At 35.4% G+C, this 16551-nt stretch overlaps 2 protein-coding genes across 2 annotated transcripts; one reads left to right on the top strand and one right to left on the bottom strand.

Moving 5' to 3' along the window:
- Positions 1–905: 905 nt before the first annotated feature.
- On the top strand, positions 906–3414 carry LOC111798412 (cysteine protease RD19A). The gene is made up of 4 exons (XM_023681535.2): positions 906–1412; positions 1527–1646; positions 2518–2764; positions 2920–3414. Exons 1-4 carry the CDS (start codon positions 942–944, stop codon positions 3192–3194), a joined length of 1113 nt encoding a protein of 370 aa, XP_023537303.1. The 5' UTR covers positions 906–941; the 3' UTR covers positions 3195–3414.
- A 748-nt stretch (positions 3415–4162) lies between these two features.
- Positions 4163–14556, bottom strand: LOC111798278 (V-type proton ATPase subunit a2). Its single transcript, XM_023681329.2, has 18 exons — positions 14201–14556; positions 13284–13328; positions 11683–11805; positions 11451–11558; positions 11148–11258; positions 10892–11065; positions 10536–10673; positions 10329–10436; positions 10042–10149; positions 9775–9923; positions 8338–8491; positions 8104–8264; positions 7826–8032; positions 7313–7496; positions 7144–7227; positions 6488–6681; positions 5217–5276; positions 4163–5120 (listed from the first exon to the last, which is right to left on the bottom strand). The coding sequence occupies exons 1-18, from the start codon at positions 14312–14314 to the stop codon at positions 4916–4918; spliced, it is 2427 nt and encodes an 808-aa protein (XP_023537097.2). The 5' UTR covers positions 14315–14556; the 3' UTR covers positions 4163–4915.
- Between the last annotated feature and the right edge of the window lie 1995 nt (positions 14557–16551).

The raw sequence follows: 16551 nt of genomic DNA, 5'->3' as shown, positions 1-16551 counted from the left end.
TAAATAATAATAATAATAATAATGGAGAAAGTATGAAAAAAAAACCTGAAAAAAATTCAAACATATTAATTTTTTTTTAATTTAATAACATTTCTAAACTATTTATAAAAGATTATAAGTATTATTAAAAAAATTCAAAATAAAATATTTTTTAAAAATAATCGATTTTAGAGATATTTTTTTTAATATTTTATTCAAAATATCTATTCTTTGACCGGACATTGCAGTTACTGTATTTTTCCATTCGGACCAAACCGAACCGCTACGTGGCATCAAGGTTGCCAATCACATCGCGGTCTATCCATTAATTATATCTCCAAGTTGGACTACCTAAAAATATCTCTTATTTTCTATTATTTCTTATTTATGTTTAATAATTTGTTTTAAATTTTTTAATTTTTTAATTTTTTTTAGCATTTAAATAAAAAACTTTCAGTTTCAGGATCGAGTGGTCGTGGTGGGAGCTTGTAACATAAGTTATTGGTTCTGTCGAAGGAAAACGCTTGTTGTTGTAGAGGAACGTATAATCATCAGTTCGAGAAGAACCAACTTTGAAGAAACTGTGTGCACCGTGCATTAGCTAAAGTTTGTAGATCAACCAGTTTGGTCGGTTTTTTCAGTTTGTTCGAGTCTGTTTCAACCGTATTACTATTTTAATTTAGAAATAATGAATAATGATTACCATTTTTTTTATTTATTTAAAATATTATTTGATTTCAATTTAAATTAAGGTATTATTTATTTATAGAAGAAATGGATATAATTTTTATTTTTATATAATGTCCGTCAATTTTGTTTCAAACTCGCACGGAACTGAGCCAATCAGAATCGGATACGTGGCAGCACTGTTGCCGTTCAATCCATCGCGGTATTTCTCCATTTATATGTAGTCGATAAGCCCCAAAATATCACGAAATCCGTATTCCTGTTTCACAGTAACAATGGAGCGCCTCACTGTAATCGCTCTCTCGTTTGCCATTTTACTATCGGCGACGGTAGCGTACGGTGAATCTTCCGACCAAATCAACGGCGCCGAAGACGACGATCTACTGATTCGTCAAGTCGTATCCGGAGCCGATGATCGTCTCTTAACAGCGGAGCAACACTTCCAGAACTTCAAACTGAAGTTTGGAAAGACCTACGCTACCGATGAGGAGCACGATTACAGGCTCCGTATCTTCAAGGCTAATCTCCGCAAAGCCAAGCGCCACCAGAAGCTCGATCCTGGCGCCGTCCATGGCGTTACTCAGTTCTCCGATCTCACTGAGGACGAGTTCCGTAAAAATTTCGTTGGAGTAAATCGGCTCCGTCTTCCTGCCGATGCTCAGAAGGCGCCGATCCTTCCTACCGATAACCTAGCCTCCGACTTCGATTGGCGCGACCACGGTGCCGTCACGCCGGTCAAAAATCAGGTATGAGTTATTTCGGAATGAACTTGTTAAAGATAAGTCAATAGATCAGTATTTGACATCCGATTTTGATTTCTTCGTTTTTTCTGAGAGAAGTGTGTGTTCTTGATTATTTAGGGTTCTTGTGGTTCGTGCTGGTCTTTTAGCGCTGTTGGAGCGCTAGAGGGAGCTAATTTCTTGTCAACTGGAAATCTTGTTAGTTTGAGCGAGCAACAGCTTGTGGATTGTGATCATGAGGTTTGCTCCCATTCCTAATCCCCTGCCTTGGATTTATTGCCTTTTTGTTTGAATTTCTGATTGTTCATTACCTTATAAACTATAATTTATTTTACGGATCTAACGAGAAACATGTTGACGTTTTAGTAATTCGCTGTTCGCGATAAATGAATACTTCACTAAAACTACTTTTCCGGAAAGAAATGAATAATTATATTTGGAGTAGGAATTAATCAACTGAAAAAAATATATATGAATTACAGGATTTTAAGTGTATATATATACACACGCATATACATACATATGTGCGTGTATGTATATCTAAATCATATATATATATATCCACGTCCTTACAAAATATTAATAGCTGGTAGAAAACTACTTTTGGCTACAGAAGTCATTTTTGGCTGTTTTCCATTTTGTTAAGAATAACTTCGAAATTTTGAAAAATTGTTCCTCTTGATTTTTGAAATTTAATTAAAAATTTAAAAGTACTGCAAACTTAAAATATTATTTTGGTTTCTAGACTTGGAGTTTCATTTTTTTTTTTTGTTTGTTTCTAGATTTTGAGTTTCATTTTCTAGACTTCCAAGTTTCATTCAATTTTGGTCATGTAATTTTAAATGTTAAAATTTAGTCTTCAAATTGTTTTAATTTTCTTATCAAAATTTATTAAATAATAATGAAAAAGCATAATGATTCAATCTCACATTTCTCAAATCATGCACAACAAAGTTTTGGTGGTTACGATATTGCTTGAACTTAAAACTTATTGATCAATAATTGACCACTGACATTGTCATCTTAGAGATAGTTTGGAAGAAAATTATATAGAGATGTTAGTGATTATGTCATGAATATTTGAAAATCAAACAAACGAATGTTCTTGCAGTGTGATCCTGAGGAAGCTGGTGCATGCGACGCGGGGTGCAACGGGGGGCTAATGAACTCAGCTTTCGAGTACATTTTGAAAGCAGGTGGATTAGAGAGAGAGGAGGACTATCCTTACACTGGGAAGGATCGTGGCCCTTGCAAATTCCAAAATGCCAAAATCGCAGCCTCTGTATCCAACTTCAGTGTCATTTCTCTTGATGCCGACCAAATTGCAGCAAACTTGCTCAAGAATGGTCCTTTAGCAAGTAAACAAAACTCTTCTCCTCTTCTTCCTTCTTCTTCTTCTTCTTCTTCTTCTTCTTCTTCACTGCTTCAATGCATTTATTTAGGATTTTTTCATCATCTAGATCTGGTTTAGTAGTTTGATAATGGTTTTAATTTTCTTATTTCCCTCCTGCAGTTGGAATCAATGCGGCTTTCATGCAGACATACATGAAGGGAGTTTCGTGCCCATACATATGCTCTAAACGAAACCTAAATCATGGAGTACTGCTTGTAGGGTATGGATCTGCAGGCTATGCTCCGATACGGTTCAAGGAGAAGCCCTACTGGATCATAAAGAATTCTTGGGGAGAAAACTGGGGAGAAAATGGGTACTACTTAATCTGCAAGGGCAAAAATATCTGTGGAGTTGAGTCTATGGTCTCGTCCGTGGCTGCTGCTACCCAAAACTGAGCCATTGTTGGCTTGGCGCTTCTATATCAAGGTAAGTTACTGGGGCTCTGTAAATATGTTGTATTTATGTTACAGCCAGAGCTAATGGAACTTGATTCTTCTCTTGGCTGATAGGTATGGCTAGTTACTGTGTTTGTCTAATTTCTATATATTTTGGATTCTAGAAATGCAGACATTTTCATTATACCATCTGATTGCTATGCTATGTATATTTGTGTTACATTGTCTTGTCCTCAGTATAATAGGTTTTAGCCTTCAAAAAATATCATACTGAAAGTTGGGTAAATTTTGTTGGTTTCAATCGTTCCTTTTTGTGAGAGTAGTCTCACGTTGGTTGGAGAGAAGAACGAAACACCCTTTATAAGGGTGTGGAAACCTTCTCCTAGCGCTTTTTAAAGCCTTGAGGGAAGCCCGAGAGGGAAAGCCCATGGTATATAAGAGCCAGACACTAGACTATGTGTTAGGAAGGAGGTTGTTCTATGAAAGGGGTAGACACGAGGCGATGTGCCAAAAGGGGGTGGATTTGGTGGGAGGTCCCACGTCGATTGGAGAAAAGGAAAGAGTGCCAGCGTCGCCCCGGAGGGGGGGGATTGTGAGAGTCCCACATTGGTTGGGGAGGAGAACGAAATACCTTATATAAAGGTGTAGAAACCTTCCCCTAACAGACGTTTTAAAGTCTTGAGGGTAAGCTCGAGAGTGAAACTCCAAAGAGAACAATATTTACTAGTGGTGAATTTGGGTCGTTACACTTTTTTAGTCCAGCAAATGATTTGTTTGATTCTCGTTTGAAAATTACTCGATTTCACTTAGTTTAGGCGGATCTGATATTGTTTTTGTGTTCTGTTTTTAAGACTTCAAACTTATGATAACTGTGTTTAATTTTCAGTTTTTTTTCTAGCTTTTAAAAACTAGGCTTTTTTTTTTTTTTTTTTTTTTTTTTTTTTTTTTTTTGTAACTATTTATTTAAAAAAAAAAATAAATTCCGGCAATGATTTTAGAAGAAGCATGTTAAAAAAAAATAAATAAAAAAACTTAGCAAATAATCACTTTTCAATAATATCAAATAAAAATAGTAGCCATTTTCATAAAGAGAGCGGCCTTGGTAAATTAATTACTGTTTTTAAAATGTAATAATAAGACGAGTTTTTTTTTTTTTTTTTTTAATATGAAAAACTAATTAGGAATTTCTGAGCAAACAGCCAGCTCAATTTCTTTAAAAAAACATATAAGAAATTATTTTAATCCGAATGAAGTGGTAAAATTTAACCAACCTTTCAAAATCAAGGCTTAAATGATTAATCTACCTTACCTTAAAACCCCTTGCTTATACTGCAAACAAAGAAATTATTCGAGAAACACTCATATAGATGTTTGAAAGAGAGATTGTAAGAATACTTCGATTTTGAAATTTTAAAATTGATTTTAAAGAGATAGTCACATCGTGACAGCCTCATTAAATAATTCGTTCTTCAAAGAGATATATATTCAAAGAAAATTTACCAAGAAAAATTAAATTTTTAAAAATACTTTTATTAACGGTCATTTACACTTGTATTATATTCAAACATTATTGTGTAGGTGTGTGAGTGTGGACAAACACTTCAGGTACAAAAATTAATAATATCAACAAAACTTGAAATAATTGAAAATAAGTCTTTGGAACTAACCTCATGATTTTCAACTAGGAGTTGAGTATCAGACCATGCTTCAAAAATATGGTGTCACTCATCCTCCTCCCGAAGCAGAGAAAAGGAGTAGGGGGAAAATTTGAATCCATCTCCTGCATAGAATTTGTTCTGAAACTCCACCCAGTGGAGCCTCAAAGCGTGTAGGAATGCGCTCAGAGTTTCCATCACTAGTAAAACTCCCACAGTTGCACATATAAAAACTGCTATTCCTATTATTCGGATGCTCCAACTGTCGAACCTGTAGATGTTTAAGAAGTTGAACATTATCAATCACCTTATGAATTTTTTCCTTGAATGGGGCAAAAGAAGAAGATGTGGATGCAGTACTACTAACCCCCAAGCTAGAAGTAGAACCTTGTCGTAAAATACGCTCGACAACTCCGAATGGGCTAGGCTGAATGAAAGGAACAACAGATAGTAAGTACATAAAACTAGTCAAAGAAGCAGCAGTAGTTTAACTATATACAATAGCACAGCAACAGTCCAAGCCCAACACGAGTAGATATTGTCCTCTTTGGGCTTTCTTTTTCGGGTTTCCCCTCAAGGTTTTTAAAATGGTCTTCCACAATCTTATAAGGAATGCTTCATTCCCCTCTCCAACCAATGTGGGATCTCACAATCCAACCCCTTTGGGGCCCAGCGTCCTCGCTGGCACACCGCTCGATATCTGGCTCTGATACCATTTGTAACAGTCCAAGCCCACTTCTAGCAGATATTGTCCGTTTTGGTCCGTTACATGTCGCCTCAGTTTCACAGTTTTAAAACGTGTCTGTTAAGAAAAAGTTTATATACTCTTATTAGGAATACTTCGTTCCCCTCTCCAACCAATAATCAAGGATGGATGGTACTTTAACTATGCGTAAGCTATCACACGTGCATCTCAACTAAAAAGTTTATAAATGATAGCTACTTAAAGCATGAATATGCAGAGGACCTTTTCGGCTCCAAAATTTAAAGGAAAGGAATTGTTACAAATCACACATACTCCAATGCTTTAAAAATAGTTCAAACATCTATCTAAATGCTTGATAGGTTTGACCGCTTGATACTCGGATCTGTTTTTCACTTGCTGTGAATACCAGATTCATTAAATCTAATTGACAGAAATGATCCTTACATGCACAAACAACTTGAATGATGTTTAAATCCTTTCTTAAAATGCCGGGTTTAGTTTGTCAAGAAGGTAAAACACAATAGGGTCCTCATAGTACTAAAGCTTCATTTGATTTTTGGTTCTTGAGTTTTGAAAATTAGTTTTGTTTTGTATAATTCTTAGCTAAATTTCAAAAACAAAAACAAGTTTATGAGAGCTATTTTATAAGTTTTCAAGTTATTTTTTAAACATGCATAGAAAGTAGATAACAAATTAGGAGAACCAAGGTGAAAGTAGTATTTATAGACTTAATTTTTTTTAAAAAAAAAAAACCATAAACAAAAAAGAAACGGTCACCAACCTGGGCATAATTTAGTAGTTTTTAATTTCAGAAAGTAGATCCAATTATCAGGTAAAAACCAATCAGCCAAGGAGATTGACAGATTCCAAGAAACTTTCATGCACCAAGAGTAGCATTTAGGTTAAAAGAGTGATAAAATGTTCTTTTTTACCTGAGGGCCCATAGACGCAGATAAGATGCTGTGTTAGAAACTGCACCAAGTACGAACTCTATGGTATGTATAAGTTGGTGTACAAAGACCTCGCTGAAGTCAAAGTCATCGTGGCTGGGGGAACTGTGGTGCTGTTTTGTTTCAAGATTGTCATCCGTGCCGTGAAGTAGGGAGTAGGATTGACCTTGGTGCCTCTGGCAAAGATAAGAGAGAAACGGATATGAATCAAGATATCTCAATCGTGCAATATAAAGTTCAAAGAAGATTCTTGGATGGTTAAAATTTTAATGCATTTTAAGACTTCTATGAACTCAGAGACTAAGTTTCTTTGCAGTTCTATGTAGTTTACATTGCATATTTAGAAAATCATTCAAGCTTGATCGATCTTGCTTGTGGAGTGATTCAAATCTTAAAAAAGTTTTTTTCCTTGATGATCAACAAGGTAATCTAAGTCTTACTTTCCTGGTGTGAAATCAAATTGATTTGGGGGTTTTGACATTTGTGAACTAGGGGTTTGTATATCTAAGTGCTTATGAGGGTTTTTAGATTCAACAGATCAAGGTTACCTTATCAGAAACTGCCCGTGAATGTCGGGTACGAACAAAAGAGGAAAAAAGCTGCTATAAGAGATTAGAAAAAAACATAACATGACCTACTTCTGCATTCTGTTTCCTCAACAGAAAAGGCTTCGGAAGCAGCATCCATGGCACGGCAGTGAGGGCAGCCAAAAGTAAAAGAACCTGGCGTTGTAAGATATAATTGTTTAGAGTTGGTTTCAGTTAGTAATACGAAAAGAAACTTGAATGACATTAAAACATCAAGAACCTGAACAAACTGCTGTCCTGGAAAAAGCTCATTTTCACCTAGATCATCTGTAGGACTCAAGAACATATATATCATTACGTGATACAGATCAGCTTGAGATCCAGAGCACCATTTTACAATTATGAGAAGCGAGAGGTAGCCGAATAAGCTGTTCAAGAATATCATCTGCGGAACAAATTGGTACCTGAACAACAATGAAATAAAATTTAACAATTTTAGAAGAAAGAAAACAAAGTCTTATGATATATAACCGTGTACAATAGATTTCATGCAAGAATCCATCATCCGGACGAATTTTCAAACAATGAACCCTACAGAAAGCGTGTCACTTATGAATTTGTTAGGAATCACGAATCTCCACGATGGTACGATATTGTCCACTTTGAGTATAAGCTCTCATGACTTTGCTTTTGATTTCCTCCAAAGGCCTCATGCCAGTGGAGATGTATTCCTTACTTATAAATTAATGATCATTCCCTAAATTAGCCGATCTTAATTTTTACTACAACTCACCAGATGTTAATTTTTTCTTCAAAGAATTTCGCATTGAAGTAGCTCAATATAATTCCAAGATTCATTTGAGCAACTCCCAGTAGAATCGACATCTTCATCTTCAACGAGTTGAGAAAAGGTAATTCACTTCGAGTGCCATGCCACTTAGGATCCACACCAAATGGATATGTATCACGAACCTTTATTAAACCTATGGTAGTGGCATCCCTGAAAAACGAGGGATGTAAATCACTTGCACGGAGGAAAGTAAGCTAAAAAAGAGTTGCATTGTTTTGTACCTGCATGAAGTATGACGACAACCATATGCAGAAGGCCCAAACAATTCAAATGGGACAGAAAAAAATTCATTATAAATTAGTCCTGTGTAGATTGAAAAAAGTGCCATCATCATGATAACATAACGGCCCGCAAAAGTCATTTCCACGATATCTCCAAGTTTCTGTCATTAACAATGTCAAATAAGCTTACAGACAAGGGACATGAAATTCACACTCCAAGACAATGGGAATTACCTGGCTGGAAAATTTCTTCTCCCTTATTATAAGATATAATGTTGCCAGCAACAAGCATATTCCATGGCCCCAATCTCCGAACATTACAGCAAAAAGGAACGGAAAGGTGACAATCGTGTAGACCCCAGGATTTGCTTCCTGATACTTAGCAATCCTGCAAATTACTATTTACGTTAGGCATCTGCACAGTAAATACATTTGAAAATATGAAATACAAATGAAAGAACAACATACATCAAATGTAAAGAGTATATTAGGTAAATCTCCAGGACAAAAAATGTCCTCTTTTTGCCAATTTACATGGATAACTTAAAACAAAATAATTTAGACATTCAGCATGGTGATATTTTCTGCACTGCAGGCAGATGCAAAAATAACTACTGATATCAAATGACTCCAATTTTGAGTTGGTGGTACTTTCTTCTTACGCATGGTATAGGCAACAGTTAAACTTTATCCTTTGCACCTCATAGCGTGCTCAAAAGTTAAAAACTATGCGGACAAATGTGGTCACAACCTTATACATCCTTTCCATTCCAATCAATCAAACTAAATAAAAGAAAATATCACCATCCTTTAGTGTTCCACGTTCCTATTCTTCAATTTGCAGGTGATATGCTTCAGTTTTGTAGGTATGATGATTCCATGATTAATACTCTTATTAACACAATTGAATTATTTGAATGATACTCCGGTCAAAAACTCAATTGGGAAAGATCTGCTTTGTGTGGAGTTTATGTAGACGATTCCAAGCTTCATCAGTGGCCTCTCTTTGAACTGTCGGTTGTTTTTTTGCCTTTTATATATCTCAGTCTTCCCCTTGGTGGTCATCCTAAGAATTATATTTCTCCGTCAACTTGCTCTCTCTCTTAGATGCGAACGCTCTACAACATATTTTCTTTGATTGCCTTATTCTAGGCAATGTTGGTTTAAGCTACTCTAGGTTTTTGATCTTTAGTGGGTATTCTCCAGTTCATTCAAGGAAAATATTCTCCATTTGCTTATTAGTCCTTCTTTGGACCCTAAATCTAAAATTTTGTTGTCCAATGCTGTTAGCTCTTTTTTTTTTTTTTTTTTTTTTTTTTTTTTCTGAACTACGGTTTGAAAGGAATCAAAGGATCTTCCACAACAAGCAGCTCCTTTAGTTAGTTTGTTTCAGTCCGGCTGGTCTCAACGCTTCTTCTATGAGTTCTCCTTCTAAACATTTTTCTAGCCACTCTATTCAAGATTTATGTCTTAACAAAAATGCTTCTTTTCACTTTATTGCTTATTTCTGTGCTCTTTCTCTCCCTTGTGGAGTTTATATCTTTTGAGCTTTAGTTTCTTTTCATTATATCAATAAAATATTTTGTTCCTTGTTAAAAATAAATAAATAAAGTATGCAACCAGACTCCTGAAAGAATTAAAAGACAACAGAATTCTATTGAAAGAACTTACCCATATGCATCCACAATTTCTTGAAATGTAGAAGTAAATTTGTTTGTGCGGAAATATGTTGGTGGTGCTTCCTTCGTTTGCAGAACATGAAAGATAGCCTCAATCTGTGATTTGCTGTCAAAGGTAGCCTTCTGGATCACATTTTGAATCTGCTAGGAATTTAGGCCAAGTTAACTAAAAATTACCTCAAACATGTTTTGCTTGCACGTTAGACCATAATGATTTATAAGAACATGTTGATTACAGAAATTAAAACACGAAACAAACCTGATTTGTTGCAAAAACAGGACACCAACCTTCACCTACAAGGCATTTCTTTGTTACGTCAACACTGAGCATATTCAAAGTGTGGTAAACAGACTTTTCCTTCTTTACCTACAAAGTCAAAAGAACAGAGTTCAGTGAGAATGGAGAAGTCTACAAGCATGCACACAAGCTACACACATACATGCGCGCCTAAAATGAAAAATCAAGGTCTGAGTAAACGATACAAAAAATATTTATCTCAAGGATTCAAAGTTCACTAAATTTCAAGGGTGATATATGAAACAAACCAAAAGATTCCACTGCTCGTATTGATGGCCAATCATCTGCAAGAGTTTACTTCGGTGCACTTGCCCCAAATCAATGGTAGTCTTCAATTCAGAGAGTTTTCCAGACACCTAAAAGTCATCACAACTTCAAATGGTGATTAGGTGTAACAAGAAACTAGCAATTGGATCCTAAATCTAAAATTCTAAGGATGCATTTGAAGTCATTACCTCTGTAATCATCTGAAGTTGTTTGCCCAAGTCATCAGTGAATGGATAACGGTTTGCGCCAAAAGCTTCGCTTATTTTCAGAATTTTATTCTTTGCTCTCTCTCCGGAATAAAATATGACAAACACATTTTTCTCAACCTGGAATTGAGATGTGAGTTTTGAAATTGAAGACCTTAAAGAACAACTGGGGTAATGAATTAATTCAGGAACGATGAAAAAAAACTTCAGAAAAAAGACTAAAATTTTGGCCCAACTCCATATTTGTTGACCGTAACCCAATTATAGAAAGAGAAAACAAGTAGAATTCACTCTTTTGTAAAGTTGATTTCTGTAACTAAATGATTCTCGTTGCTAACCTTCTCCCCAGATACAGGATCAGTGACGGAACCATCAACCACAGCTTGCCTTAGATACACATTGCCCCTAGTTGAACGGAACAAAATCCTTTCAAAAGCCATTGACTTTTCTCTCAGAACTAGACCACTGATATAACCTAGCTTAACTTGTTTCGTTGAATCCGTTGTCATTTCCTACAATACACAACAAAGTTCCAGCTACTACTCAAAAGAGCAAAACTAATGTCCAGCCAATACTAAGACAAGAAAAACATACTTGTTCCAATAGTAAAGGACTGTCGATGGACCCTTCCCCGTTTTGTTGCACTTCCAGTTCTCTTTGCTGAGCTGCAGCTATGCTTTGAGCTAGATGGAAAAACTCCCCAACCTGACACCATAAAAATAGTGGTAAAGCATCTCCTACAACAGGAATTCCATGTAATTGCCAAAAAATTGATGAAATACTAGCTCTATTGATCGTGGATTATAAAACGCCCTCAATGCAGTTACTATGCAATATTACTAAAAAGTAAAGACCAACAGAATTCTAGAAAAATCCTATCATTAAAAACATCCACACCTTCTGAAGTACAAGCTTATATTCCAATAGCTCACTATAATTGCGTCGTAACTTCTCATTGTTGCCATTTATCTCTAACAATTCTGCCTCAAATTCTCCAAGTTTAACCTGCCAAAGTCAAGGAAAAGCTACTGGATTTAAATCAAGAAGAATAGAAAGAAGAAGAACAAAGAGGAAGAGTAAAAAGAGGAAGAAAAAAAAAAAGAGGACTCCACATTATATATCTAACTACCTCCAAATTATCCAGATCAAAATCAGCAACCGCTAGAGAATTTGATGACGGAGATAAACCAGCCCTTGCCATTTGCTCCCTGAAAAATCGTAGCTTGCGAGCCATTTCCCCACATCTTTTAATCTGCTTGATAAACACCATCATACTAAGTATAAGAGATTTTTTAAAATAAAGATTGCACATAACCTCTGTCAATTAAATGTTAACTGACAAAATTCAAAGAGAAAGGAGGACAAAAACAGGAATACATTGCACTTTTCACTTTTTTCCTAGATCAGGGTCGTCATGCTCATTACAGAGTGAGGGATTAAAGGTTCCATTTTACAGTGCAACCAATAAGGGAAGTAGGGAGCTAATTCGGAAAATTGATAGCATTCCAGCTAAACGTTTTGAAGTTCTTTTAACCATTAGAAAATTCCCTAGAACAATTGGACGGAATGGTACTACATAGCATCTTAAATTAAACCCTTCAGCTTTATGCCACAAATGTCACTGCAACTATAATACATCAGTAGAACCTATTATCAACTATGGAAGCTTCATATAGCTATTAATCTGTAAAGAAACTTGTCTTGTAAGATACGAAACTAACAGCAGAAGTATAGGCAATTCAAGTGTTATCTAAAGGAAAGAGCAGACAGATCCAAGAAGCATCCAGAACCACACATGTATGGACGAAAAAAAACGAAGAGGGAAAAGAAAATGGAAAATATTCAAATGTTGTGCCCACATACTACTTCTAAGCATGTTGTTGGAAAATCTATAGCACTTGTTTAGCATTCATAGCCATAGGTCTTCTTTGAAGTTATGCCAAGTTTTTACTTCTCTCTAATTGCTTAACCTCTTAGCATAGGACAATGCAATGATGAAAGTTTTAACCAACTGTTTTTGTCCAAGCTACAGTTTTCCAATCGTACTGGCTAGAAATTCATCTAGGTTCAAGCTTCTCCAGAATACTCTGCATTCTTCTTTCATATTAAAACCTTGCACAGGCATCTAGTTGCTTATTCTATAAGCAGAGGGTGACGTTACGATGAAAGCTATAACTTGCTGTTTTTCGTAATTACCTAGGAATATAAAATACAAAAACACGGTAAGTCCATATCTTTTTCAGGTAAGAAAGACCACTAGATTTCCAGATAAATATGAAAATACATTTTCTCAAAAATTTCAATCAATTTTTTTTAGTTCAACAACGTATGGGGAGGAGATTCGAACCCTCGAACTTTTGACCTAGGTTATAATGCCCAAACTAGTATGCTCAGGTTGGCAAAATTTCTATCAATGTTGTACACCTCACTTGTCTTGAATACAAAGCTGATGAAGTATCATGTAAGTTATAGAACCAATGATGATAGGAAGTTCCTTTGGCATCAAAGTACTCTTGAGTCAACTCTAAAACTGAGTCTACAGGCAACTCATTATTCTATATTACAAAAACCTTAATAAGCTGTAGTACCATCTGTTTACGACAATTATTGCTACCATTTCTAGGATGACTTTCAGTCTAGAACATAAAATCCTCGTCTCAAGTTGGCTAAAAGCTTGATTCCAAGAAGGAACCAGGCTTTAAGCAAAAATCAGAGAAACAGTAAACACACCTGAGCAGCATACGTTCGCTGGAATGGACTTCTAGATGCATTGAGCTAAAAAGGAAAAGTAAAATATCAGATGCTATTAATAAGAATAGAAATTGTGGAATGCAAAACAGAATGAGCATTCAAGCAAGTGATGATGTCAATAAGACAAATTTTCAATGTTGTCTGCCAACCTATAACACGTGAAATAAGACTGAATCGATTCAAGTAAGTATACATTTCATAAACAAAATAGAATTTATTTCAGAATCTTCAAATGTTAAATTATAGTCGATGAATTAACATCAAAAGAAAAAACTGAAAACAATCGTACAGAAGTTTAGAAACCTAAATTAGCCAAGCCTTTACGAAAATTAAATTCAAGCAGCAAAGTCAGAATTACAGTGACATTGACGATTGCAAACAAAGAAACTGAACCTAACATGATAACAAAGGCGATCCACTTGTGAAAATGTAAATATATGTTTTGTACACAAAATTAAATCCACTCGTGATTCTCAAATTCGTAAAGTATACTACAGGAATTAAAGATCACGTTCAGAACTTTGGAGGTCTACATTAGCCTTTACGAAAATTAAATTCAAGTAATACTCTCGGAATAACAATGACATTGACAATCACGAACAAAGAAACAGAACCTAACAAGATAACCAAAGTGATCCACTGAATACGTAAATAAATGTTTTGTGCGCAAAACGAAATCAGCGAGTGAATTCTTAATTGCTAAAGTATAGTCCAGGAATTATCATCAACAGAAAAAAAAAAAAAAAAAATCAGATCAGGTAGAAAGCTTAAAAAATCTACAATAACGCATACAAAAATCATAATCAAATGACAAATAAGAACAAAGAAACGGAACCTAACATGATAAACAAAAAGATCCATAACCAGAAGATCATTTCGAATGCAATGTGACTCACATCGTTGAATTGGAAGAGACCGAGGTCGCCGAGATAGGAAACCGTCCGGTGCACCGATTCATTAGGAACGATCAGCTGCACAAACTGCATCGGCTCCGATCGCAGTAGATCCATGGAAAAACAATCAAGAACTCTGGCTAGCGTAAAAACTCAACACACAGAAATGCCAGGCCCCGGCGAAATGTCCGGCGATGAAGGTAGATCGGAAGGAAATTTCCGCGGGAATCACGAACAGAAACTGAAACCAGAATCATGAAATTTATCGTTCTGCCTCGGACCGTTGGCCAATTTCGCTCCCTTTCAACGGTGTTTCGACGTGCCTTCTTTTGCTCGCGCGTAATTTGATTTTTGGTTAAGCTACACATTTAGCAACTATAAAATTTAAGAATTTAATCCCTTTAAATACCTAAATTTAATATTTATATTTAAATTCTAACTATACACCAAATTTATAATTTATCCTTAATTTTTTTAAGGTTTAAAATTTATAAATTTCCCATTAGGCTTTGACTTTGTCCTGCCTTAAATGCAACCAGTTTCAGTTCAACATTTTAGGATTCTATTGACATGGTTAAGTTAAAGGATTGACTCTGATACCATTTTAGGAATCACAACTCTCCACAATCGTATGATATTGTCCACTTTGAAGTTAAGGGCATGATTCTGATACTATGTTAAGAATCACGACTCTCCACAATAGTATGATATTATCCACTTTGAGCATAAGCTCTCGTGACTTTGTTTTTGGCTTCCCTGAAAGGTCTCATTCCAATGGAGACAGTATTCCTTTGTTATAAACTCATGATCTTCCACTAAATTAACCAATGGAGGACTCACTTCCAATAATCTTCAACAATCTTCCCCCTCGAACAAAGTACACTATAAGCCTCCCTTGATCGAGGATTATGGAGCTCTCGAATAGCCTCTCCTTAATCGAGGCTCGACTCCTTTCTCTGCAGCTCTCGAACAAAGGGAAGTACACCCTTGTTCGACACTTTAGCCACTCTTGACTACACTTTCGAGTAGAAACCTTTTTCTACCAGAAGCGTTTTAAAAATCTTGAGGGAAAACCGTTGAATTACATATAACCTTCGTAAGTATTGAATTCAAAATATTTAATCAGAATGTTGGAGTGACAATTGGGCTATATTTTCAATTATTTTTCTCGAAAGATATTTCAATTTTTCTTTTAAATTAATGAAAAATTATATTAATTAATCCGAATATAATTAACATATTTAATTTTGGTCGTTCGTGTTATGATCTCTGGCTATGGCAAATTCACGCCTGATCGATCTCTAGGTATGCATATTATTATTTATTTGCTCGTTTGTGTAAAATTTATGAAATAAAAAAATAGAAACTCATATGAGAGACACGAATAAGCGATTTTTTTTAAAAAAAATTTGACCAGAAAATGTTGAAGTTGCATCTATTATTAAATTATACCTATTACTGTGCCTCTTTGTGGGTATTCAATAACTATGTATGTAAGGGTTTAATTAGTGATTTGACGTAAAAACAATAAGAAATATGATATAAAATATTATTTTTCGTGTTATAGAATACGATTGATTAGCTGATATTTCAAAATTAAAAACGAATATCGAGCTATATTTTTTGTTCATGGCATTTCTTGTAGCATATGCTACCATTTAATATGAACCCACTTTAGAGATATAGTTTGGTTGCACTGTGTAAGAGCTCAAGCCAATCACTAGCTATTGTCTTTTTCGAGTTAGGTTCTAAAACTACACCCTTCGTTCCCTTCTTCAATCAATGTGAGATCTTACTATCAGGGATCTTACAATCAACCCCCTTAGGGGGTCTGACGTCTTTACTCGCACACCATCTCGTGTCTGGCTATGATATCATCTGTATTGGTTCAAGCCCATCTCTAGCAACTTTTTGGGTTTTCCCTCTAAGTTAGATTTTAAAATCACACCCTTCGTTTCCCTCTCCAACGAGATCTCACAATCAATTTTTTGGGGGGCCTAGTGTACTCGCTAGCACATCGTCTAGTGTCTAGCTCTGATACCATTGTTAACAGCTCAAGCACACCACAAGCAAATATTATTCTCTTTAGGTTTTCTTTGGCAGACTTTCCCAAGGTTTTAAAACACATTTCTACGGAGAGATTTTCACACCGGTATAAGAAATGTTTCGTTCCCCTCTCCAACTTAAGTGGGATCTCACCATTATAAGGAATGTTACATCTTGTCTCATGTTTATGTTAAATTTTTTGAACTTAAGTGAAATTACAAGTTCAGTTCCTAAACTTCCAAGATCTAAAAGATCAAATATTCGAATTTTCACTCCCGAACTAAAAAACCCACAAATGCTCATCGCTT

The sequence above is a fragment of the Cucurbita pepo genome, chromosome 7 (genome assembly GCF_057944985.1).
Source record: "Cucurbita pepo subsp. pepo isolate OVF chromosome 7, ASM5794498v1, whole genome shotgun sequence".
Taxonomy (NCBI): Eukaryota; Viridiplantae; Streptophyta; class Magnoliopsida; order Cucurbitales; family Cucurbitaceae; genus Cucurbita; species Cucurbita pepo.
This window is presented reverse-complemented; position numbering and strand designations above follow the sequence as displayed.

Coding starts and splice junctions, on each gene's coding strand:
- LOC111798412 (XM_023681535.2), top strand. CDS start 942: ATGGAGCGCCTCACTGTAATCGCTCTCTCGTTTGCCATTTTACTATCG. Junction 1,647..2,517: donor TTGTGGATTGTGATCATGAG/GTTTGCTCCCAT, acceptor ATGTTCTTGCAG/TGTGATCCTGAGGAAGCTGG. Junction 2,765..2,919: donor CAAGAATGGTCCTTTAGCAA/GTAAACAAAACT, acceptor TCCCTCCTGCAG/TTGGAATCAATGCGGCTTTC.
- LOC111798278 (XM_023681329.2), bottom strand. CDS start 14,314: ATGGATCTACTGCGATCGGAGCCGATGCAGTTTGTGCAGCTGATCGTT. Junction 10,150..10,328: donor ACGAGCAGTGGAATCTTTTG/GTTTGTTTCATA, acceptor TTGACTTTGTAG/GTAAAGAAGGAAAAGTCTGT. Junction 5,121..5,216: donor GTTCTACTTCTAGCTTGGGG/GTTAGTAGTACT, acceptor AAACATCTACAG/GTTCGACAGTTGGAGCATCC.